At 41.2% G+C, this 24,204-nt stretch overlaps 3 protein-coding genes and 1 long non-coding RNA gene across 5 annotated transcripts in view; 2 read left to right on the forward strand and 2 right to left on the reverse strand.

Annotated features, from left to right (window-relative positions):
• Nucleotides 1-847, reverse strand: part of LOC122869241 (inositol 1,4,5-trisphosphate receptor type 1-like) — a 69,645-nt gene extending 68,798 nt beyond the window's left edge. The window contains 1 exon segment of the mRNA XM_044182032.1: nt 421-847. The gene's annotated coding sequence lies outside the window, so the exon portion shown is untranslated.
• Nucleotides 848-1,024: 177 nt separating this feature from the next.
• Nucleotides 1,025-8,269, forward strand: sumf1 (sulfatase modifying factor 1). 2 transcript variants are annotated; one of them, XM_044182093.1, is made up of 9 exons: nt 1,025-1,369; nt 2,839-3,012; nt 3,203-3,277; nt 4,025-4,107; nt 4,319-4,441; nt 4,559-4,673; nt 5,429-5,542; nt 5,625-5,684; nt 6,482-8,269. In XM_044182093.1, the coding sequence occupies exons 1-9, from the start codon at nt 1,109-1,111 to the stop codon at nt 6,581-6,583; spliced, it is 1,107 nt and encodes a 368-aa protein (XP_044038028.1). In that variant the 5' UTR covers nt 1,025-1,108; the 3' UTR covers nt 6,584-8,269. The 2 variants fall into 2 exon arrangements, with proteins under 2 accessions (XP_044038028.1, XP_044038037.1); XM_044182102.1 differs by having other exon boundaries at nt 6,496-6,680.
• A 439-nt stretch (nt 8,270-8,708) lies between these two features.
• Nucleotides 8,709-19,819, reverse strand: LOC122869256 (leucine-rich repeat neuronal protein 1-like). Its single transcript, XM_044182068.1, has 2 exons — nt 19,353-19,819; nt 8,709-11,861 (listed from the first exon to the last, which is right to left on the reverse strand). The coding sequence occupies exon 2, from the start codon at nt 11,610-11,612 to the stop codon at nt 9,465-9,467; it is 2,148 nt and encodes a 715-aa protein (XP_044038003.1). The 5' UTR covers nt 11,613-11,861; nt 19,353-19,819; the 3' UTR covers nt 8,709-9,464.
• A 333-nt stretch (nt 19,820-20,152) lies between these two features.
• LOC122869282 lies at nt 20,153-23,785 on the forward strand. Its single transcript, XR_006376275.1, has 2 exons — nt 20,153-20,419; nt 21,530-23,785. It is a non-coding gene; the product is annotated as an uncharacterized LOC122869282 (long non-coding RNA).
• The last annotated feature ends 419 nt before the right edge of the window (nt 23,786-24,204 follow it).

Raw genomic sequence — 24,204 nt, forward strand, 5'->3', positions numbered from 1 at the left:
TCGATAAATCATTAAAGAAAAACAACAAAAAAACTTGTAACGGCTGCAAGCCTAAAGTAATGACATAAGTGATAAAATTGGCAGCTATTAAACAGCAAAAACTCACATCTTCCTTACAGGCCTGTTCATCTGGCCACTAAAACACACATGAAACTTGCGTAAACGCGTCCGATGGAAGGCTGTCATTTTAATCGGCATCCGCAATCACAGTTTCACAGCTTACATTGGAATCAGATTTGTTGTCTTGGCTGTTGTTGGTCACTACTGTGTAAACGAAGACCTCACAAGGATTGGTCATGAGCTGTGAGCATTTTGTTAACCATTTAAGGAGAGCGAACTAAATCGTTTTTCCTCCGCTGCGGGAAGATAGAGATAGGAAGAGAGGATGGTAAACTGGACAAGTTGTGCGCTCAACTTTACCTCGGTTGTGGAAAACGCTCCGGTGTTCAACTCTCTCTGGACCGGCTAAGACAACATGACTGTGGCTCTCCTCTTCACCGGGGCCGAGGGTGAGATCCAGCCGTCAGCGACTGTAATAATCCACTTTTCTTTTTGACAGCTCTATCACCTTTCCGCGCCTGTCGGTGCTCCCCGGGCTGTGTTCACTGAGGCAGGCAGCACACTGGCTGGCTGAGCTGCCTGGCTCACTGCCACTTCTTCTTCTTCTTCTTCTTCTTCTTCTCAAGCGGCCGTAGTGTTGATAGCTGGGAAATGATGTCCATGTGGTCCCATCCTACCACCAAGGAAATCCAAGCTGTAGCATCCCTCCCAGCGTGGAGCCTTGATTTATATGATGCAGGAAAAAAAGTCTCTTGTCTGATATAAACTATCAAACAGCAGTATTTATGTTTTTTTAACAATTGTTTGAATTATATTTTCAAGCAAGTGATTTTATTTACATTAACTGCCATCTGCTATATTTACACGCTGTCGACAATTATAATTTGCAATTTAATCTGAAGTTTTAATAGAAATAAAATACAAATATTCACTTCGGGCAGGAAAGAGTTACATTTTGTTACGTTGCAGGCAGCTGACTGACCACGTGACTTTGCGGAAGTGAGAGTAGTAACAAACATGAGCAGATCTTGAGCCGAGTCTTGCAGGAATGTTGCGCTGTGTTGTGTTGTTTTTTGTCTTTGGTTGTGTGAACAAAGTGTTGTGTCTTCAGGATTCATGCGGGGCTCAGTCAGAACCGGCCGCCCCGCAGGGAGCCGCGGGCTGCGGCTGTGAGAACCTGAAGAGAGCCGCTACTGCGGAGCCTGTGGAGGACAGGACTGCTTCTGCAGAGCCAGCTGACAAATACTCAAGAGGCGCCAATGAGAGGCCGCCTGAGGCTCAGGGAGATGAGAAGAACACACAAAGTCAGGTAATCTCATGACACGAGACATGAGACGTGGGGAGAAGACAACATGCAACAAAAGTCCCTTTTGAGACTTTTGATCAATGGACCACCAATTCAATTAAATTTTATTTATATAGCGCCAATTCATAACAGAAGTTATCTCATTGCGCGTTTCCTATAGAGCAGGTCTAGACCGTACTCTTTATAATATTAATTACAGAGACTCAACAAATCCCACCATGAGCAAGCATTTGGCGACAGTGGCAAGGAAAAACTTCCTTTTAACAGGCAGAAACCTTGGACAGAACCAGACTCAGTGGTGGGCTGCCGTGTTAGGTTTTGAGAGAGAGAGAGAGGGGAGGGGTTTGGGGGAAGGGGATAGGGTTAGGGAGGCCAACAGGGAATCCTGAAATGTTATTCAATATTATTTTAAACTTCAACCAAAAGACAAGGTGCAGAGGTTGAGAGTGACACCCTCGCAGACCACATAAACTAAACATACATTTTTTTAGTCAAACTTGAAAAAAAAGCATGTTCTGAGTTTATGAAAAGTTGACATCTTTGACATGAGGGGCTCTCAGTGCACACAAGTTCTCATTTTAAACTAAAAAGCAGGCTGATGTATCCGCTTGCCCTGCTGAAGTGTCCTTTTAAACAGAGACACTGAAACCCTCTCAGCAGCAGCACAGTTTTACACTGCAGATCAGTTGTTCAGCTCTTCTCAACAAGGCACCACATAGGGAATATAATGGACTGATGCGCCTACATTTCTTGCAAGTTGTTCTCCAACAGTTGTAAACAGTTTCAGAGAAAGACTGCATGTTTGTGGCATTGTGGTTGATACTAGTAGACTAGTCTATTAGTTGTACTTCCTTGTTCGCTGTTAGTTATGCATTACACGCAGCTGGCTCAGAGAGAGGACAATGTGTTTTATCGGCTACTCCAGTGAGTCCTTCAACAAGCTCTTCAAATTAGGTTTTCATTTTTGGCTTTTTTTAGAGACGGTCATAATCAGGGTTTGTCAATCCTAGTGAAGCAGTCTGACTGCCTCTGAGTCAGCTCAAGGCAATAACAGATGACAGACATCTGGTGCTGCGATGTAGGATAAATTGAAAGAAAATTAACATTTCAGCCATGTGTATAAAAGCTGATCTCATTAACATCGCATTTAAATAGAACAAATATGTAAGTAGCCAACTGTCAATCTAATAATTATCTCCTATCCTTTGGTGTCTTTTTTGTTATTTGATACATTTACTCATATGTTATTTTTTAAATGTGTTTGAACCTTTTTATTACTGTTGATATGATTTTATAACTGTATTGTATGCCTTTGGCTGTGCTTCTGGAGTTTATGGAGGTATTGTGCAGCCTGGTGGTCTGATAACTCCCAAATCTATCTTTGCACTCTGAATAGATTCAGTTTCCAGCCTTTTTAAAGACTCTTAATCGTTGGCTCTGCTCGTAAAAAAAAGTTTATTTCCTGCATACAGATGGTGCTGATTGCTGGAGGAGAGTTCCTGATGGGAACAGACGACCCAGGCATCCCTGCAGATGGCGAGGGCCCTCAGAGGCTGGTGCATGTGGACTCCTTTTACATGGACATCCAGGAAGTCACGAACCAACAGTTCCAGAGCTTTGTCAATGCCACAGCATACATTACTGAGGTATGGATATTTACTGTACGTAAAGATTGAAACCAAAAGCTGTATTTTTGAATTCCTTAAAAATTAATTGAATCAATCAAACCAATCAAAACCCAGTATGAAAGCAAATCTTCGACAGTGGTTATTTTAATGTTGCTAAGGTTAATATGCATCTTCTTTGCTCATAATGTTTTTATCCTTATGCTTTTAGGCAGAGAAATTTGGAGACTCATTTGTATTCGAGGGAATTTTGAGCGAGAGTGTCAAAAACCAAATCACCCAAGCAGTAAGTTTGATTATTCAACAGTCAACTTACCTGTACAGCTCACTTTTTCTTATGCTACACCAGTATGAAGCGTTGTTAGTGCCATGATTATCTATCTATCTATCTATCTATCTATCTATCTATCTATCTATCTATCTATCTATCTATCTATCTATCTATCTATCTATCTATCTATCTAATATAAATTACAGATGTTAGGGGAAATAAATATATTAATAATACCCACTTTATGCTACTAATAACATTTTCATTTTGTTCTCTTCTCATTGTCTTCCAGATTTAAACACAGTGTTATATACTGTTTTCAGATGTCTGTTGTTACATTTTATTTCCAAACAATAATTTGAAAATATTAGGGGTAGTTACAGTGTAAATTTCAAATACAGGAAATATTGGCACTTCACACTTACTGTAAGACTTGCTATGACAGATTGTGTTCTTTTGCTAAGCTGCTCCAACCATACCAGGAAGAAAAGAGAGAATATGATAGAGACTGCATTTTACCATAGTAATGAAGCAGGGAGGGTAATAGAGAGGGCTTAGTCACAATAAGGTGTTTAACTAATAAAATAGATATTCCTAAGTTAACAGTTTCATAATGCTTCCAGCCAACTGTGAAATGTACAGAGAGAGAGAGAGAGAGAGAGAGAGAGAGAGAGAGAGAGAGAGAGAGAGAGAGAGAAATGAGGAGTATGATAGAAGCATAATATCAGTCAGTAACAATTGTTAACATCACTTTGTTATTAGGTGGCTGCTGCCCCCTGGTGGCTTCCAGTCAAAGGAGCCAACTGGAGGCACCCTTATGGTCCAGACTCCAACATCACAGACAGGTAGAAAGACGTTCTACATATACTAGAAGAGAGAAGAAACAATTAAAATGCCCAAAAGCCATTTCAGTGTACATATGGGCTTGGGAACATTATTTTAAGACAGACTTGAAACATGTGAACCTATCTTTTAAATATTGATTCGAGAGCAAGTCTTTTAGCAAGTCTTTTAGTAATTAACTTCAAACCTGTTTTTTTTTTTTTTTTTTTGTAGCCTGGACCATCCTGTTCTACATGTGTCTTGGGCGGATGCTGTCGCCTACTGCTCATGGGCCAACAAGAGACTTCCTACAGAGGCAGAATGGGAGTATGCCTGCAGGGGCGGCCTTAAAGACAGGTATGATATTTACTCATTATGTGACCATAAAAAATGCCAGTGCGCTTGTGAATGTGCTTTGGTCTTCATACAGTATGTCCCATGTCAATTTCCTGATATACTGCGACCTGCATGTAGACTTTACCCCTGGGGAAACAAGTTGAACCCGAAAGGACAACACTACGCCAACCTCTGGCAGGGGGATTTCCCCAACCATAACTCTGGAGAGGATGGATACATCAAAACTTCACCGGTAAGACGAAGAAGGAAAGACTGAGAGATGCCATAGTTATGGGTGTGTTAAAGATGCATCATATTTCAGGTTAGGGAGGAGGAGGACTGTGCTCATGAGCCACTGTCACAAAACTAGAAACAAATTTATAATTGAGCCACTGCCTATAGAATATACAGGAAATAAGAGGTGCTGGAGAAAAGAGCTCATTTCAGAAGTTGATAAAGTCGCAGCAGCAGCTCGCAGCTTTCAGAGATCCAATGAATAACCATTAGATAATATTAATCCAATCTCTTTCTCTACAGGGGGAGCTTTAAAGTCCTGATTTAGGTGATTTAAGTATTAATCATGAATGTATGCACTCAGATTCTTTAAGGGTATGAGCTGCTGAAGGAAATTGCATCTTTCTGACCCCACTAGCTGAAAGTACAGGCATGTTTATGCTACACTGATTATAATAACACAAATGCCACATGCTTTTTTTTATTATTACTCATCTAAGCTTGGCTATGAAGAAAATCAGATGGGACTACCTGTAAATCCAGACTGAACACTGTATTTATGAGTCATTTCTTGGAAAGTATCCTCAGAGTCGCATGCTCATTCTGGCAAACATACAAATATGCACATACATTAGTTCATACAGCCATAGGGCTTACATATCTTACATATTTTCCATGCTTTCAGAAGAAACACATGTTTCTAATAGTTCATCCTAATCAAATTCTTATTCAGAACCTGCATTAATGTGACATTATTCTCTCCTTACCTTACAGGTGATGTCCTTTCCTGCCAATGGTTTTGGTCTGTATGACATGGCGGGGAATGCATGGGAATGGACCTCAGACTGGTGGACTGTGCATCACACCACAGACCAGCAACACAACCCAGTAAGAACACATTACCTCTAAGCTTTTGAGTTGTCCAGGTTTAGTTTTTCCTCTGATATCTAATAATTTTTCTCTCTCTCAGACAGGTCCTGCATCAGGCACAGACAAGGTGAAGAAGGGAGGGTCATACATGTGCCACAAGGTAAAGAAGACAACCACTTCAGCATTTTTATGCTGATTGTGCTCTATAGATTTAATCAAAAGATCAAGTTCAACATCTTGATCATCAAACATGAAATTAGAAACACCAGTCAGTGACAACAAAATAGTTCTGGTTAGTGGTGCAAACCTGTTTTAAGTGTTGAAGGCAACAACAGCTCTGACATCAGATTTTCTAAAGGGAGCAGGGGAGCTCTCTATTACTCTCCACCTGTTTGATTACAAAGGGAAAATACAGCCTCTCTCTTTTCTACCTGGTATGTGAAGCTAAAGTAGTTTCTGTGCTAGTGTATGCACAGTCGCCTGGCCACTTGTTTTGTGGCTCTGCTTGTTCAGGATTTAAGAAACTTGTGAAAATCTCATAATGTTCATGAGAACTCATACCAACGCATATGGTACATTTACTTTATCTGCAACACCATTTGAGCCGCCCACTGGTGACCATTCCAGTTTGCTTGCTACCAGCATTGGTTGCCATGGGAACGTGACTAATTGCATGCAAAATAAGTACTAAGCACAGAGGTCTGTTTGTTTCATATGAATAAACTATGTGAGGGAGGAGAGGACAACCGTCAGACATGCTTGGTGAATGTGCTCGGTACAGGATGAACAAAAAGCAATAACAAATTAGAAATAAAGTGGTGGCTAAACTAAAATGGTTGCTGCGTGATTGTCTCCATAGTTTTTTTTAAATTTTTAAATATGCTGTAACAAATCACTTTCCATTGCTGAGAAAATATATTTATTGACAGTAAATTTCCCTCTCTCCCCCTCATTCAGTCTTACTGTTACAGATACCGATGTGCAGCCCGAAGCCAGAACACTCCAGACAGCTCAGCCTCTAATCTTGGTTTTCGCTGTGTCTCTCAGGAGCAACGGTGACCTGACCTGCTTGTCTTAAACACACAATTATTTCTACCAGCTCCTCAGTGTTGATTGCAGAGTAAACCAATGAAAGGAATTTAACATAGACTTTCTTATGTGCCATCTCATTAGCGTGCAAAGATGGTGTCAAAAAAGGGCCTCAAACTGTTTGAGAATATCTCACCTTCCAGCAGATATTCTCAGAAATGTAAAATGTTATAACTATATTTTTTAAATGTTTTTTCATAAGAAATGAAGAGAAAACATTGTTTTTGAGAGCACTGAATAACTCAAGTCATTGTTAATGCTTGGGTCAAAGACATTTTCAGTGGCAAAGATCAGTGTGGTCTTGTAAATAAATATAAAAAAAAACTTCTTTGCACACAGGTTGTCAATATCAGCAAACAGCTGGCTAAGATACAGACTGAAAGTGTATGTAAACTATACAGTCGATGTATAATGACACTGGAATTGCTGTAAAATGACTGTAAAGTATTGGGTAGCACTTTAATTACAGCTCTGTAATAACATAGTAATAGTGGGGTAATAGTTGATAATAAAGAGGTAATAATAAAGTGCTACATGTAATAACCAGGTAATAGCTTGGTATTAACAATGTTCATGTATATCTGGGTAATATTAGACTGAAATGTATGTAACAGGGTAATAAGGGGCCAAAACAAAGGGTACTAATGGGGAAACACATTTGAAGATAGCAATGAGGCAAAACTATTTAGTAATAGTATAGTAATATTTTGGTAACAATATGAAAACCTAACAATAAAATGGTTATCAGTGCAAAATTTGGATTAAAAAATGGAAATATGGTGACATGGGGTATTAACCCGATGATAATAATGAGGTAATATGTTGATGTTTTCACAATATTATAGGCTGCTATCAGCGTAATACCTTCAAAATTACATGAAAATTCTTGGAAGTCAAAATTGGTAATTGCCATATTATAATGCTGAAATTCATCGTCCCTTATGTTCCAAACATTCCCTTTTGTTTCAAGGTAATACTATACAAATGATATGTTTAATGCTGTGACTTGTTACCTGGAAACACTTATGGTAGTTTCTGTGTAATAACCAGATAGTAGGGCTGCAAAATGCTAAACTACCTGTTTCCATTTAATTTCATGGTAAAGAGGCATAATGATTACTTATATTACGATGATAGTAGCCTATAATATTGTGAAAAACTCAAACTTTATTACCTCATTATTATCAGGTTATTAATGTCACCATAATTACCATTTTTTTATCCAAATAGTGCACTGATATAACCATTTTATATATAACTATTTTATTATATTACTATACTATTACTAAATAGTTTTGCCTCATTGCTACCTTCAAATGTGTTTCCCCTTTATTACCCTTTGTTTTTGGGCCCCTTATTACCTTGTTACATAAATTTCAGTCTAATATTACCCAGCTATACTCATTGTTAATACCAAGCTATTACCTGGTTATTATACTTTGGTCATTACATGGTATCACTTAATTATTACCTCTTTATTAGCAGACTATTACCCCACTATTACCATCTTATTACCAAGCTGTAATGTAAAGTGCTAAGTATTGAAATATAATTTTTGCAAACAGTGATAAATCTGTCAAATGGGATCCTAAACAATCCCATTTGTCTTTCTCTTTGAATTTCTTAATTTGCAATAATAAAAAACTAACCAAATGACTAATGTGACTCAGAATGTTACACTGAATTTATATGGGAGACTTTAGGTTTCATTAATTGATGCTAAACCTCAGTGTGCTACTTTGCTGTGTTTTATCATTTCTGACTTCTAAAACAACCATGTTACAGGTTTAAGATGTAGTTGTAGTGTATAGCATCCACCAGAGGGCAGCACATGCTCAAATATCTATGTATTTGTCTATTAAAAGAGTATATGTACATGTTTGTACCTACTCATATTGACAAGGTAAGCTGACACAGTATAAGCTCTGTCTGTAAGGATCGTTCACAGAGTACTGTGCTGATTCAGTCACTTTTGGACTGAGATAGGCTTAAGTTCTTCAAAGACAGCTGATTTAGAATCCACATGAAACCAGCAGCATGTATCACCAGGGAGTGAGAGTGCCTGTATAAACTGAAAGGATATAAGAACTGCAAATGAACCAAAAATCATTTATTTTAACTTCTTCAGTATACATATTGCATGTGAAAATAATAAACTAAGCAATTAGCGAAAAAGTCTAGCAAAATAAGTGAGTAAATGGGAAAGGGTCAAAACGTTTCTAGTGCACCTTAGTAAAAAAAATTTAAAATGTTTTAACAAACATTTGTATTTCTAGCATTAACATCACATTTATCAGCAAACTAAAATCCTATTATCTCGCAATTTAAATCAGAAAGTTCAAAGTTATAGTTGATACAACATTACTGCACAATTGCTAACATTCAGTAGACAGTTTAACAAGTCTAAACCACGTTGTCAGCTTTTAATTGAAGTTCATACAAACTCCATTATCTATCAGTGCACAACAGATTACCTGTTTTACAAAACAGAGAAAGAAAGTGATTTTCACTAATGCTGCAAGAAGACCATCGGCCCCTGCTGCTGTATTATTAACCCAAAAGAAAGTGAGTCAAAAATGCACCACAGAAATAAGAGCATAGCAACTAATACAACCTGGAGGCTAAATACAGCTGCCATCTTGGAGAGTCCGAAACAATAAAGAGATAGAAAGAATCAAACCAAGGCGATACGCTATACTAATAAAAATCCTGTCACTGATCACTCTGCCTTTTATTAGCAAAGCTGAGAATACAAAAAACATTTGCAACTTTATGCAACTTTTGCACCAAAATGGCAAAAGTATGTCTTTTTGTGCTGCTGGAGAGGCAGCCAGGCCTCCTTACTAAATCCTCACCACATGTAATAACTACGTGTGGTGTCAACAGGAGAGGGTTTTCCCTCTGTGCCGCCATCTTTGTCCTTCTCACCATCAGCCTCCCACAGGTTGATGAGTGGAGGGTAAAGCTCGTTCAGGGGGATGGAGGAAGTCTTCAGCATGTATTTCTTCAGAGAGTGGTGGTAGTTTTTCCTCTTCCACCTGCGGGCCATGTAGACGCCCACAGTGGCCAGACTGAGGAAGGCCAGCATGGTCGCCATGACAGCCAGCACAGCCGCACTCGGGTGCTGCTCTGACAGGTCCAGTGCAAAGGTAGCACTACGTGTTGTCACATTAACACAAGACTTGTGCGTCTGCAGGTGGACATTGGACACCGTGAGGCATACCTCATACTCAGTAGCAGGTTGAAGGTGTGTGAGGTTGTACTCATGAACATCTACAGGGACACGAGCTGTGTAGGTGATGTGCGGGTTGTCAATCTTCATGGTGGCTGAGGCCCACTTCAGGTTGGAGGACATGACATTAGAATTGACTTTCCAGGAGACCAGGATGGAGTGTGACTCAGTCTGCTTGACATAGATTTTCATCACCTGGGCGCTGTCCAGCAGGGTGCCATTTACACGGATGGTGGCGACCCGTGTGTCAGCTCCTTCTGTATTCTGGGCCACACAGGTGTACCGACCAGAATCCTCCACCTGAACATGAGACAGCCGCAGGGTCCCCTCACTGCTCAAGTGGTACCGCTCTGACACAGTGTCTATTGTGATTTTGGTCCCAAGAGGAGTCACCCAGTAGATCTCAGGCTCTGGCTCAGCCATGGCCCTGCAGTCGAGAGTGACACTCATGCCCAGCTCGAGGTTCAAGTGGCTGGGGAAGGTGTTGTGTGATATGAGGGGGAGGCATTGCTCCGGGGACTCCAGCAGCCTTAGCTCTCGAACCCGCTGGCCTCTGAGTTCTGGTGGGGAGGTACACAGCATGGCCAGGGGCTCCATGAAGCGCACTGCAGTCCTGTTGGAACTCATCCACTGAATGACACAGTCACAGCGCAGTGGGTTGCTATGCAGACTGATCTCACGCAGATTAGGCAACACCTCCACAGTGTGCTGGTAAAGGGCAGTGAGGGCATTATTGTTGAGCATCAAGCTCTCCAATGAGGGCATGTCCCTAAAGGCCAACCTATGCACATAAGACAGCTTAGGGTTGTTGGTGGCCTCCAGCTTTGTCAGTTCTGGTAGGTTGTCCAGAGAATAGCGATCAATTGACACTAACTCCATCATGTTGTTGATACCCAGCTCCTTCAGACGTAACATGTTCCTGAAATCTCCTTCCTGGATTTTTTTAACTGGATTTTTGTTTAAATCCAAGAATTTCAGATTGGGAACTTTTTGAAGGGCCAGTTGAGGGATTCTGACCAGTTTGTTGTCATAAAAAGAAATGCTTTCAAGATTATCCAAACCTACAAATGCATTCGCTGGAGCATCGGTAAGGTCCATGCCAGCCAGAACCAGACTCCTCAGACTTCCAAGAGGCTTAAAGTTCATGTCTAGGAGGCCGATAACTGGGTTCTCCCCTATCATGAGGATCTCAAGGTTAGGTGTTTCTTCAAACCAGTGGCTGTCTATGACATGGAGCCTGTTGGAGTTAAGATGAAGGCGCAGCAGGCTGTGCAGACCTGCAAATGCCCGAGGGGAGATGGAGCTTATCTGGTTGTGGTTGATGTAGAGCTCCTGGAGATTTGAGAGGTTTCCCAGGCAATGGTCTGGCAGCTGGCTGATCTGGTTCTCCTCTAGATGCAGGGTAGTCAGGTGGTTCATGCTTGTGAGGCCCACAGCTTCCACAGTGCTGAAGTTGTTCTGGGATAGGTCCAACTCTGTCAAGTTGAACAGCATCTCCAGCTCTCCACTGGTATGAGAGATGGCGTTACTTTGGAGCAGTAAAACCTGAGTATCTGTGGACAGATTGGTAGGGATGTGCGTGAGCCTCAAGTCATTGCAGTCCACTGTGGTTGCCTCCTTGTAGGTTGACTGGGGGGTGAACCAAGGGCGGACCTCACATACACACAAACGTGGACATTCTTTGCCATGTATGGGCGGCAGAAAGGAAAGAAGCAATCCCATGCGCAGCCAGAGTAGAGGAGGCCAACGCTGCGAGCTGAGCGCCATGTTGTCTGCTCTCTCTGCTCACACAACGCTTAGATGAGAGGCAGCGTTCTGGAGAAAGGCTTGGAGGGAAGGTTCATGAGCATTAGTCTCCTTTGCTGCTAGCTAGATACTGTAGGCACTTTCCAAAGTGGTGATTTCTAATCCAGGAGAAAGTTATTTGCAGAAGCTAGGGCAGAAGATCATCTGGTCCAAACTTGACCTCTGCTGATTGTTTTGTCTCTTCTCACTTCCTCACCTTGAGGTTTAAGCCTAAAAAAAAGACAGAAAGCAAGTGAAATGTTAAAGCCTGTAACATCGATATACAAACTCTGTGATTATCTGTTTGCAAAAAGGTAGTGGATAAGACAACACAGTAAAGGACTAAAACTGAAAAACAGCTGAATAGAGAATGTGAGAAAGTAAGAGAGTCATATCTGGTTTCTTTGTAGAGTGTAACAAATGAGGCAAGTGGCAGTTTTCCACAGTGCCACCCCACAGACATTTAGGGGACTAAGTTGATGTGTCTAACAGGGCAGAATGAATCTGTCAAATTTGTCTTGTTACCCTGCTATCGTGTAGACATTAATTCCTTCCTTTTAATGAGCTCCTACACAGCCTGACACAGTTTGAAGATAAGAATAAGTTTGAACAAACGTTACCTCTGGATTTTGACATAAAATTGAGTGAGACCATGCATGCCAAACCTCCCCCGACTTAACCATAATGCTATTCGCTTGGTTATTCTCTTTGTTTAACTGTTTCGTGGGTGAAAATTACAGGTACTGTTTCTTTACATGTTAAGAAAGTAACCAGTTACAGCAATGGAATCTAAAGCCTTTGAACAACTATAATTTGGCTATTCTATTACAAGAAATGTCCATTTACCTTAGCATACACATAAGCGGAGTGATGAGGGTGATGCAGAATGTTGGTACAGTACGCACTGTATTTGTCAGTATTTAAGATGATATGGTTGATATTAGCTCTGCTTCCCTCATGTGTTGCATATCTGTCTCATCTGATTCTGATCAGAGAATACCAACATGTTTTTCTCTCTGTGCTGGTAGATTATCTGCAAACCAGCTTGGTATCAGTGATCCTCTTGAACAAGTGTGTGGGGTGGGCACAGTCGGCAGCTCTGGCTGTGAGCCCATTACACAACAGGCTTAATAAACAGGGAGTGTGTGCTCTTCACTGTTAATCACTCACTACTTATGATACAGGCCAATGGGAAGCAGTCATACACACGTGAATTGAATTTAGAATTTTTTTAAGAGCCAAAGCTATGGCTGTGCTGTGTGCACACAACGTGGTCAAGACTAAGACGAGCAGAGAAAGACTGGAGTGAACTGACAGGCTAAGCCCCCAAAGGAATTGTTATATTTTACACTTTTGCTTTCATTTGTCGATTTCATGATGCCAACTCCTAGAAACGTCTGTAGGGATAACAGTTACAGACTATGTTTTCACAAGCAGATATGACATCATGAGCAATGGGTGAAGATGAAGAATCAGTCCTCAGTTTCTTTGAACAAATCCTGTGTCCATGCATATTAAACTCTTGTGTGATCATTTTGATTTTCTTTTTTAAATGATAGAAAAAATATAATAAGTTTTGTGTGTGCAGGCATTACTCTGTTAGCGTTCATGTGTGTGTAAGTGAGTGACTGTTTGTGTGTGATGAAGGACTTGTCAAAAGTGGCAATTATCTAAACAACCAAAAGGAATAATCAGCTTCTATAATAGTTTAAATTAGCAAGAGAGAAAAAAAAGAGGCTTTCTCTCACTCACTAAGACTAAACACCACAGTGTCAGCTTCTAGTCTGACTTACACTCATAGAAATTCACATTTATCCTCATAAATAAACTGAGGTTAAGCATCCAGTGTGTGTGTGTGCAACAGAGAGAGATAGTTGGGTGTATTTAGTTTCACATCAAAACTGACAAGTTCCTCCAGTATTAACATAAAACAGATACAGATTGTTTTCTCTCTCCTTTCATGTGCTCTCTGTTCACGCCCTGCGATGTGTTGACACCTTCTCACAGTTTTTCCTCCACATTTGCATGTACAATAGTATAAAAGCAGCTCAACAAATGCAAAATGAAACACTTTACTATGCAGACATCAACATCATGAGATTGTTTCTAGAAAATTAAACATGCCAGAAGAGTGAAAAAGCATTTTTTTTCTCATATTCGCCAAAGGGAGGGAAATCAAATACAATTTCACAGTTCATCCATGTTTGTTTCTGTTTGAGTAAGAACGCATATGGTGCCTGATATCAGGTGGCTGGTCTCTGCAATGACACAGTCACACTCAAACTGATCTAACTGATTCCCTTACTGTGACTTAAGTGTGGCAGCAGGGACCTGCACCTTCTCTAGGCTGTATTCATAGATCCTGACTGTGAATAACTGCTGAACATGCGGCACCTCCTTCTGCCTTTGATCATCCATCATGCGGTTTCTCAAATAATCCATTTAAATGTCTTTCAATTAAACTACTTGCCGAAATACTGTGCCTCGGTATATGCAGTAGCGATTTACTTGGTAATACATTTGTCTGTCCTCTGTCTTCCTCCATGTGCTGCGCTGCTGCTCGGGTATCAAATCGGAGGAGACAGGCAGAGTAATCGCTGCTTTCATGCTGTGGCCATAAAACTCAGACACCTGGCACCAGGCTTCTGGCAGACTGGCAGCACTATGGGGGTCTGCATCCATTCCCACCTATCTCTTAACGTGTGTACGTGTTGACCTTATTGACCCAAGAAATCTCTGCTGAGCACATATGCTCTTTCACTGAAAGCTTCATAATCACTGCAGTACACAAATTTATACTTACTAGCTGCCCAGTATACCCATAGATACCTATTGTTGGCTGCAGACCAGCTCCACTAAAGTGGTTGGAGTTACGCATTGTGCCTATACCTTTAAGTTTTACGGTCAAGCTTTGCTAGCCAAATACATGATCCCTCACCGGCTTCCCACCCGTGAACAACACCAAGCTCTCCGGGCCCATGTTGTTCCTGGGATTCAAGCTGGCATACAGCCTGCTGCTCTACCACTCTGTTACAGCGTGTGTAGGATAAGATCCTCTGTGGCCTATACCTTGACATCTATATCACATAATTTGTGCAGCAAATAGCTTTCATGTAGATGACATGTGTTCTGACCTTTAAAGCACGCTCTACCAGCCATCCATCAATTTTCTACACAGAATGTATCATATATCTGAATCAACACACATACAAATTCCCCTTCACTTTTCACCTTTTACATGACTACATTTCCCATAGCACAGTACAACACCTCTGACTTCCACTTTGACATGGTGGTTTAAAACAGATACTAGTAGAAACAGTAGTTGGATATAAAAACATACTGTATACATACTGTAAATATCGTAGAAAATGTTTCAGTCGTAGTCATCTGGACACTGTTTTCAGAATCAAGACGTTTGGCTCCCATCCGGAAGTCATTCTCAATTGTGAATGACTTCCGGATGGGAGCCAAACGTCTTGATTCTGAAAACAGTGTCCAGATGACTACGACTGAAACATTTTCTACGATAGAACACTCCTGGACGAATGAGGGACTACACCGTCATACTGTAAATACATACATTCATATATTAAACAGCTCTGCAAACAACTTCCTCATCGCAATTATACAAATAATATTATTCCTGGAAATTAAATGTGAATTCAGAGCAGAAATAGTAACCTTTTATTCTGCCTCCAAGTCCTAGCTACTAGTCTCGTCTCAGAACATGACACAAACTACAACAGAGAAGTGAAATCCCACAGGATCATATCCAAGAGGGAGTGAGGTTTGTTATAGCGCCATGCTGTACAGAATGACTTTGGTGGGACAACACCTTTGTGAACTCTGGTTCTCTGGGATGCAACAGAGATTACTGCCAAAGCAGGGCTGGACCAGGTGTGTACCAGCACCTGTATCCTGAAAATCTATTGCTAATCTCTAAAGGCAGCAGAGAGCAAAGCCACTGTAGGAACATAATTAAAAATGCATGCATATCTATGTATATACACTGCATCTATCTCCACAAAATTCCCCATTGCGACATGCATGCATACACAGACCACTGGAAGGAGGCAGAAAAATCCCTCAACAGCTTGGCATTATCCAGCTGACTGTCTGAGTTGAAGCCTCCAGCAGGAGGGATTTACTTTCTTTGCTCACCCAATCCTTATGAGGTTTTAATCTAAGTACACATTACACATCTAAAACAACACATCTACAAATATACATCTACAGTAGCTGGTATTTCCACTGGGTTCTCATAAACCTTCAGAGGATCACTGGCCCTGAGGTTCAAAGCAAAACAGCGAGATTGTGGGACATAATGAGCTTTGTCTGCTTCATGCTAAGGCCTCATAAATGCATTTATAAGACATGATCTCTGGACAATACAGGGAGCAATGGAGATAATCAGATAATTAAAGAAACACAGACCTGCAGTCAGATGCAGGGAGCATTTCTCAAGATCTGTGAAATGTAGGTCTTTGTGTGTGCAGGCAGCAGTCACTGTTTTCAGTGGAAGAAATTAAAAAAAGGCTCTGAGTTTGGTTTTAAGAAATATCATTTAACTTGTTTTTACACCTGAGAGTTTTGATGCAAACCTGCTAATACTACACTTCACTATATGCCACCGGTGCAGCCAGGAGGAACCTTGCTTGATAGTACACTGCATAATTTTTCATAGGAGGCTGTGCTTTACCCCCTCTATTCCAGAGGCCCCTTTTCACTGGGTGCAAAATGTAAGCAGTGTTTCTGAATCAGCAGCCGCACAACAGGCTCACAGACATGCCATCACCATAGCAACGGCTATGCCACCGGCATGTCTGTTTCATAACCAAATGAGAAAACAGGAGAAGACAGCTATTAGTGTCATCAGGCAGCTAAAGGAGTATACCGGTGACAACTACTACCGGTACAAGAAGGTGACTGCAGCATAAAAGCATATGGTAAAACAACAGAGCATATATGCATGATATGGCTGTGCTTACACCATGACCAATAAACACAACCATATTGTGCACACATGCTCAAATGTCTGCCTTTTCCCCTATATCACCATACACCTCATTGAATGATTTCTACTCTAAAGCTACCAGTTTCTCAAGACAATCAGTTTCAATCCAGAGCTGTCGTGTGGTGCTGGGAAGTTGAGTAGTGCTGCCTGATGGTTTCTCCATGTCCTCACTGCGCTGGCCTGCCTGAGAGACATCCTGTTCCTGCTCCATTAGTATGCAAGCGTCTCACTTCACATCGCACAGGGCTTTGGTGCAGCTGCTGATGGCAGAGGTGTAGAGTCGAGGAGGAGATGGATGCATGTCCACTCAGTCAGAGAGAAAAGAGAAAGTGAAGAAGGAGGGGGTGGAGAGCTCCGCTTCAATTAGAAGGCCACAGGAGGAAACCGCTGAACTGAAAATGCAACAGGGCTGAAGGTACAATGAGAAAATCCAAAACCATGTGAGGAATTAAAGGAAAGTATGCTGCATACTTTTACAATGTTTCTTCAGACTCCATTAAGGTTTAAAAGTCGCAGCGTGGCAAATTGTTTCTGTGTTTCTATTTACTGCAAATCCATATGGTAGCTTTATTTCCCCGTGGAACTGAGATGGATCTTGACACAATTTTTCTACTCTGGCTCTCATTTTTTTCCTCTTCCCTTTTTGCCCTCATCCTCCCCCTCCACTTCATCTCTCCTTACAGTCCTAGTGTTGGTGAAAAGCCAATATGTTGTCATTGGAGCATAGATCAATCATTCTGACAAAACCAAAGTCTCTAATCTCAGGGGAATCCCTATTTGAAACAATGCAGAGGTTAAGGAAGATTAACTTGCACAGTTAAAATCTAAAACAAAAGGATTGGACCAATAATAAGGCTTTTAAAATGGATTTTCATAAATGTACCTCTACATGATGTCTCTCTCCCCCCCCCCCCCATATTTTTGATCCACTTTAACTGTGCATTTAGTTTTAAATTGATATCAGTCCTGTACAATTTAATTTCAAAACACTTAAAATAAGGTTTTTTTTAGTACTATACATAGTTTACAATGTATGATTACATCCAGAAGCATTACAGGCTCTTGCACCCTGTCTATCTAGAAAAAAAGTGGTGTGCAAGGTGATAACACAAATTCATTTCAGTTTATCGCTGATAAAAACAAAGGATGACAAAACAGCTGACTCAGTCATAACATCTTGACAAAACCTTTCAAAGGCCCATCGTGTTTCCATGTTCCCCTTCAGATCACGCTCACAAAGGGAGAAGGTCAAGCTGTTGCACCCTTGTCTCCACTGCTGTGGGAACCCCAGCACCAGCACATGCATGAGTTAGGCCCTATGGCTCACAATGGATCCTACCCAAACACACACAGACACACCGAGACGTGTCTTTGTTTCGGCAGGTTCTCACACTCCTCATTACCAGCTAAGGAGATATTTCACTGTGCATTGTGAAGATTGGGGGAAGGTGCCATGGCCTCCTAAACTCTCATATCATTGGCTCATTGCGTGATATATGTATCAACTGCCTGCCTTTACTCCCAAGACAAAGTAAACTCTATAGAGTTGAGTGGCTGCGGTTGCTAGAAAACAAGAGTGCAAATCATCCAATGCATAATGTATCTCCTGTTCAACTCAGACCTGACTACCATAGTGTATTGATAGTGAGTTTTTTGTGGTGTTAATGATCTCAGTAACAGGTGCCACTGTAATGCAACAGCTGAAACAACAGAGCCCACTTGACAAAGGTGACCCTAACAATACAGACTCCCCCTGCTTTCTCAAACTGAACTAGAAACACTGGATTGTCTTTCTCTCTCCTCAGTGTGTTTATTTCAGACATCTGCCAATTTCCTGACCCTTAGGCATGCAAATAGGTTTGATGGAGCACATGAGCCCATAGCTGCTACTCAGCTGTTTCAGCTGCACCCTGCACTGGCGAGTGATGCTGCAGTTTGTGTTAATGTTGTAAACACTACACTGTTAGTTGAACCTGGTGTCACGGTGCAGATAAATATCAGGACTGCTGGCAAGACTGCAGGTTTAATAATGAGCCCTTTAGAGACTCACAATTTACATTAATATGTGGCTTTTTATGGCAAAAGTATAAACAGAGCATGTGTAAAACTAAATATTGCAACTTAACACAGGTTTGCTGTGCACAGATTTATTTGGTTCATGTTTTATTTGCTTCCCTCCCACTGATCTCGGATCATTTTATATTTATCAACTGTCTAGACTTGAGAACGGTTCATAATAATCATATATCTACTGTATATAGTTTGGCCGCAGAGCACAGTGTCCTTGCAAATCTAATACGGCTATAATACATTTTATTGGCTGACCCAATGCACACATTGCAGATAAATGCTAAGGAGACATCGATAAATATAGACAACTTTAGGATCTCTTTTCTGTCCAAACTAAATCTTTGTTTGCTGAAGCTATAAAAACACTATCTTTCCTCTTTGCGGCGGTAACACGCGCTGCACGAGGACCCACGCCATGGAGAGAGAACGCGTTATTGTTTCATTTCATCTTTGTTGATCAGTGCATTTCTTAAAACATAAAAATGATGACTTCATCTTTAGTTTATTAAACTAGACCGGTCTGAAATACTCGCCCCTTTCTACCGAGCAAGAAATTCAAGGAATCATTTGAGATATTTTATGGGCATATGTATCAAGATTTCAGCACATGCATAAAATAAACACATTGCTCTCACCTATGAAGCGCCGTATCCCCCGTATGCAAGGCTGCTGCAGGCTACTGTTTCTGACCCATGCAGTATCCGCAGCTCCAGGATGATGCGCGAGGGGGGTGCACACTATGTTTTGGAATATAAATAATCAGCCTTATTAATGAGAATTAATATTATCTGTAGAAAACACCCCCTTGCTCGTACTATCTGCTCTGATATCCAGTGCTAGAGACACGGTGATTATTCTTGAGTGGAAACGCTGCAGCGCACAGCTTCCAGTGACGAGCAGCTGCCTGGCGCAGGTCAGCTGGACTGAAACGCCTCTGACACCTACAGTGGTTCCCTAACAGGCAACCTCACCATCTGTTCTGTCATCACCACCATGGGAACAAAAGTCCCTCCCTGCCGCCTACGAGCTGCGAAGTGCGAATTTTATGGTGGAAGTGATGGAGCTGCTGGAGGAACCAATGGCACCTAATTGTTTAAATGTTTCTGTTGTTGATCTCTTTAAAATGCGTTTCTATTATCCCTCATCGGGTCAACATAACATAAGTCCATTCACCGTCAGTCAGGAAAAGGCTTGAAAACGTGTTTGAGAGGAGGATATCAAAAGACTTTTGGGTGCCATGGACCCAGAGTTGATATAAATTTAATGACTTGCTAATTAATAATTCATGATAATTATTAAATGAAACTGACTTTAAAGTGGATCTTATGAGTCTCTCTCTCTCTCTCTCTCTCTCTCTCTCTCTCTCCCCCTCTCTCTCCCTCTCTCTCTCTCTCTTACACGCACACACACTAATACAAACACTTGCACACAGGAGTCTATGCTGAAAGAGAGATTTGTCTTTTCTCTCAGACCTGTCACTTGTTTTGATTCTTCCTCCCCCTACCCTCCCTTCCTCTCTAAGGGGAGCAGTGAAAATGACAACGTTTCATCACTTGCTGTTTGAGCTGCTGCTCTGGGAGCTGCCTGACTGGTCCTTCATCCTTACTGTAGCTACAGAGAAGGAATGTGATCATCTTTGTGTGGAGACAAGAAAGTGTGCCAGGCAGGTGTCATCTGCAGGTTTTGGCTGTTTATATTGGAAGTAAGCAGAAAGTTACATAGGAGTTTATATTTTTGACTGAAGATCAACTCATTGTTATTATTTCTCTTTAATAAAGGCCTGGGCAGGTGTGGCTTTGTCCATCTCTGCTGAAAAATCTTTGAGCAGAACATTGAACCTCTCCTGGATGTTCCACAATTCACAAGCTCCTGTGTTTGTATAGTTTATAGGGCAGCAATTAATCCAGAAAGGCATGTTTGAAGCTTTAACACATTTATGCATTTGTCTTATTAATGAAATGCGTAAAAAGTAAATACAGCTTTATGTATTTAGCCTAAAGGTTACTTCTGAACACAAACAGCCAGACATTAAAAGGTTTCGCAGAACTGACATTATCATTAAATAGGGTATTTAACCTGATTCAGCTTTGGAGTATTGGAGGATATAGTACAGTAATTAATTTATTTCCTGTCTTGTTTAGAAAGCATTAAAATGTTCTGTAATAAGTGTAACTGATAACATAACAAAGCCAGCAAGCTTGTTTCTTGTTTGAGTGTCTCTCACGTCGTGCTTGATATTTATAGGGCCCTGTCCTAAATCTGTATTATTAATATTTAAAGTTCAACAATGAAATATTTTGAAATACATTTCTCATTTAAATAGATTGATGTAAAAAAAAAACTCTTGCCAATTTTAAAACTTGAAACATACAGTATTTATCGCATCACCTTGGTGTAACTTCTATGGAGACTTGCACTCTTCACAGACTGTCATGGTTCAGCTGTACCACTCCTAGTGTCTCTGTCTGTTTGTCCCCAGTTGGTTCCACTCCTGTGTCTGTGTGTGTGTGTGTGTGTGTGTGTGTGTGTGTGTGTGTGTGTGTGTGTGTGTGCTGGTGGGGTTCGGCCTCCGGTGAACCTCCAATCAGAACCTGACACACCTGCTACTCATCTGCTGCTATCCACCTGTTCATCCATCCACCAATCAAGACCATGCAGTATATCTAGCCGGCTCTTCTCACCAGTCTTTGCCAGATCGCCTGTTTACTCAAGTGGTACCACAGCTTGGCTTCTGACTGTGGCTCGCAGAAAGTTTTTTTTCCCCTGCATGTTTTCTGAATCCTTGACTAACCCTCTGACTCCTTGTGTTCAGGTTTGTTCCTCTAAACTGACACCTGCCTCCAAACCACTCACCGGTTCTCCAGAAATCTCACCATGGATTCACCGCTGTTCCACGTCAGCCAGCTGTCCTCGCCCAGTCTACCTGCTCACGGAGATTCCTTCCACACACCTGGTTACTCTTGGACTTGTTTGTACAATAAACCAAAACTAACCACTTCAACTCTCTCTGTTGTCAAGTCATGCTTTTGGGTCTAGAATCTGTGTACGATAACATAGACAGATTATGAGACAATGGTCCCCTGGGGATGAATGCCTCTTCTTCCAGCAGAGTCAGAGACCCCATGTTGCATGCTGTCAATATGGAGCAGAGGCCTACACCTTCTACAGAAAACCGGGGGGGGGGGGTGTCCACTGAAGGTGTCTTCAGAGGGAATGACTTATTCCTTGTGACAACTTCAAAGTGAACTCTCAAGCTATTCCTTTAGGGGTGTCTCTGTTATTGACATTAATGATTGAGCCCTTTTACTGCAACAAGAAATGATTTTTAACAACAATCTTCTTATTCATTTTTTTTGTTTAGGAGTTGGGAGTCACGGTTCACTTAGCACACAGACTGGAAACAGGGGGAAACTAGCCTGGCTCTGTCCAAAGCGGGCAAAATCTGTCTACCAGCACCTCCTAGAGCTCACTAACTAAAATATTATAGCTCATTTTGTTTAATCAGTACAAAATCTTGGTTTGGGGTTATGTGCCTGACTATTTCTTGGCCGGGACCAGTGACTGCCAAAAGTCTCTGCTAGCTGTTTCCCCCTGTTTCCAGTCTTTGTGCTAAACTAACTGGCTGCTGGCTCCAGCTGCATATTTATCATAGAGATGTTAGAGTGGTAACAATCTTCTCATCTAAGTCTCGGCAAGAAAGAGAATAAACAAATTTCCCAAAATATTGAACTACTCCTTTAACGCAGAGACTCACGCTTGGAGACCTTCAACCTTTGTCTAGTAGGGCCAATTGGTAATCCATCCATACTGCTACGATGACTCATGCTGAAGTATTAAACTACAAATGGCAAAATTGTTATTGTAACCTTCTGCACACTGTGGTCTGAAACTTTTTCATAACACAGTAAGCACAGTTTCTAAAGTTTTAGTCATCCTTAGAACTGCTAATAAGATATCTGAAGGATTCCTATATGAGATTATTTTGGCCATTTGACCCTAATCTGAAAAGTGTTTGAATGTTTTACTACTTTTAGATTTAGGAATTAGGGCAGACTGAGTGCATGTAGCAAATATAGAGCAAAACCTTTGTAAATAAAAATGCATTAATGAAATTTAATTCATTTTACTGGGGGCCAACTGGAACTCGTTCAAAGGCCTTTGTGGTGTCCAAAAATTGCACTGTGGGAACCGCTCGTATCGTTCCACCACCACAGAAAGCTTCAAAGTTGATTCAGCAGTTACTCTACGTGTTAGTTGCAACCGGCAAATCATAATTTCTCACCATTAACCTGCAGTGCTTGTGGTGTGGTTGCTATGGCAACAACTCCCTCCCAGGAAAGGCGATGCAGCATATCCACCGATTTATTAGATCTCTGATCACACAGCTCCCTCCACATGGCCATCTGGGAAAACCAGTCACACAGAAACGTATGCCCCCCGTTTTACATTTCGCAAGTCTTCTCATCATTTTGCCGCATTACACTCTGCTGACTAGAAGACAAGGTGTCGTTTTTCTTGTCAGTGCTTGTTTTCGGTCAAAGATGGGTAGAATATTAAATGAGAAGTGTTGAGGAGTGATGAATGTTGGAAGAAAATAAAGTGGATGCTGAGAAGTAGTCAAAGACAGACACACAGACACATATGACTTCACTGCAAGTGAACTGGTAATGCCTCTATCTTTACCAGAAGCATTTGTTCAAGTTCACATTGTTTATTTGGAGTATGTTATTGAATGTCTATTAGAACATAAGAGGACAGAGAGTTTTACATAGAGTTTAAAAATGTAGTACTTTAATTTGATTTTCATGATTCAATCTGATCTTTTAATTAATTGGCATTAATATTAACAGCTTGATGCTGTCTTCAGCTGTAACTGGAGCAGATGCCTGCCTGTGAATGTTTAGCACATTTGCTACCTTGTTGTTACACTATCAGACCAGTCCTGGTATCATCACCACCTTCTGCCAGGCTAGAGCAAACACTGCTGACAAACTGCAGATGTTTCCTTCTCTCTCTCTCTCTCTCTCTCTCTCTCTCTCTCTCTCTCTCTCTCTCTCACACACACACACATACCTACAACAAACACTGTCACTCTCCAGAGAAAAGTGGCAATTCCAAGTTTATTTCAATTTCCTTTCCCCTAACAAAATACCATGTTTGGCATTGTCCAAATGTCTGTCCTTGTCTCCCCTCCTTAAGCTGCAGGATGGTAGGTGAAACAAATAAGGCATCTGCTAGGGAGTGGACACAGAAACACAAACACTTTACAATATAATGCAGTCCAACACAACAATAGCACAAACTACAGCCTCAGAAAATCCCCTCTGAGTTGAATCAGCACCTCCCAGTCTCAACACAAATTGAACATTATGAGCCTCACTGAGGTTGAATTTATTGCAGGGCTGTTACATTGGATTGCCACAGAGTGTACAGGTGGTACTTAGATTGTTTCCCATGTAGCTTTCACCTAGCTTTATGTGGTAGATC

Source organism: Siniperca chuatsi, linkage group LG2 (genome assembly GCF_020085105.1).
Source record: "Siniperca chuatsi isolate FFG_IHB_CAS linkage group LG2, ASM2008510v1, whole genome shotgun sequence".
NCBI classification, from domain to species: Eukaryota; Metazoa; Chordata; class Actinopteri; order Centrarchiformes; family Sinipercidae; genus Siniperca; species Siniperca chuatsi.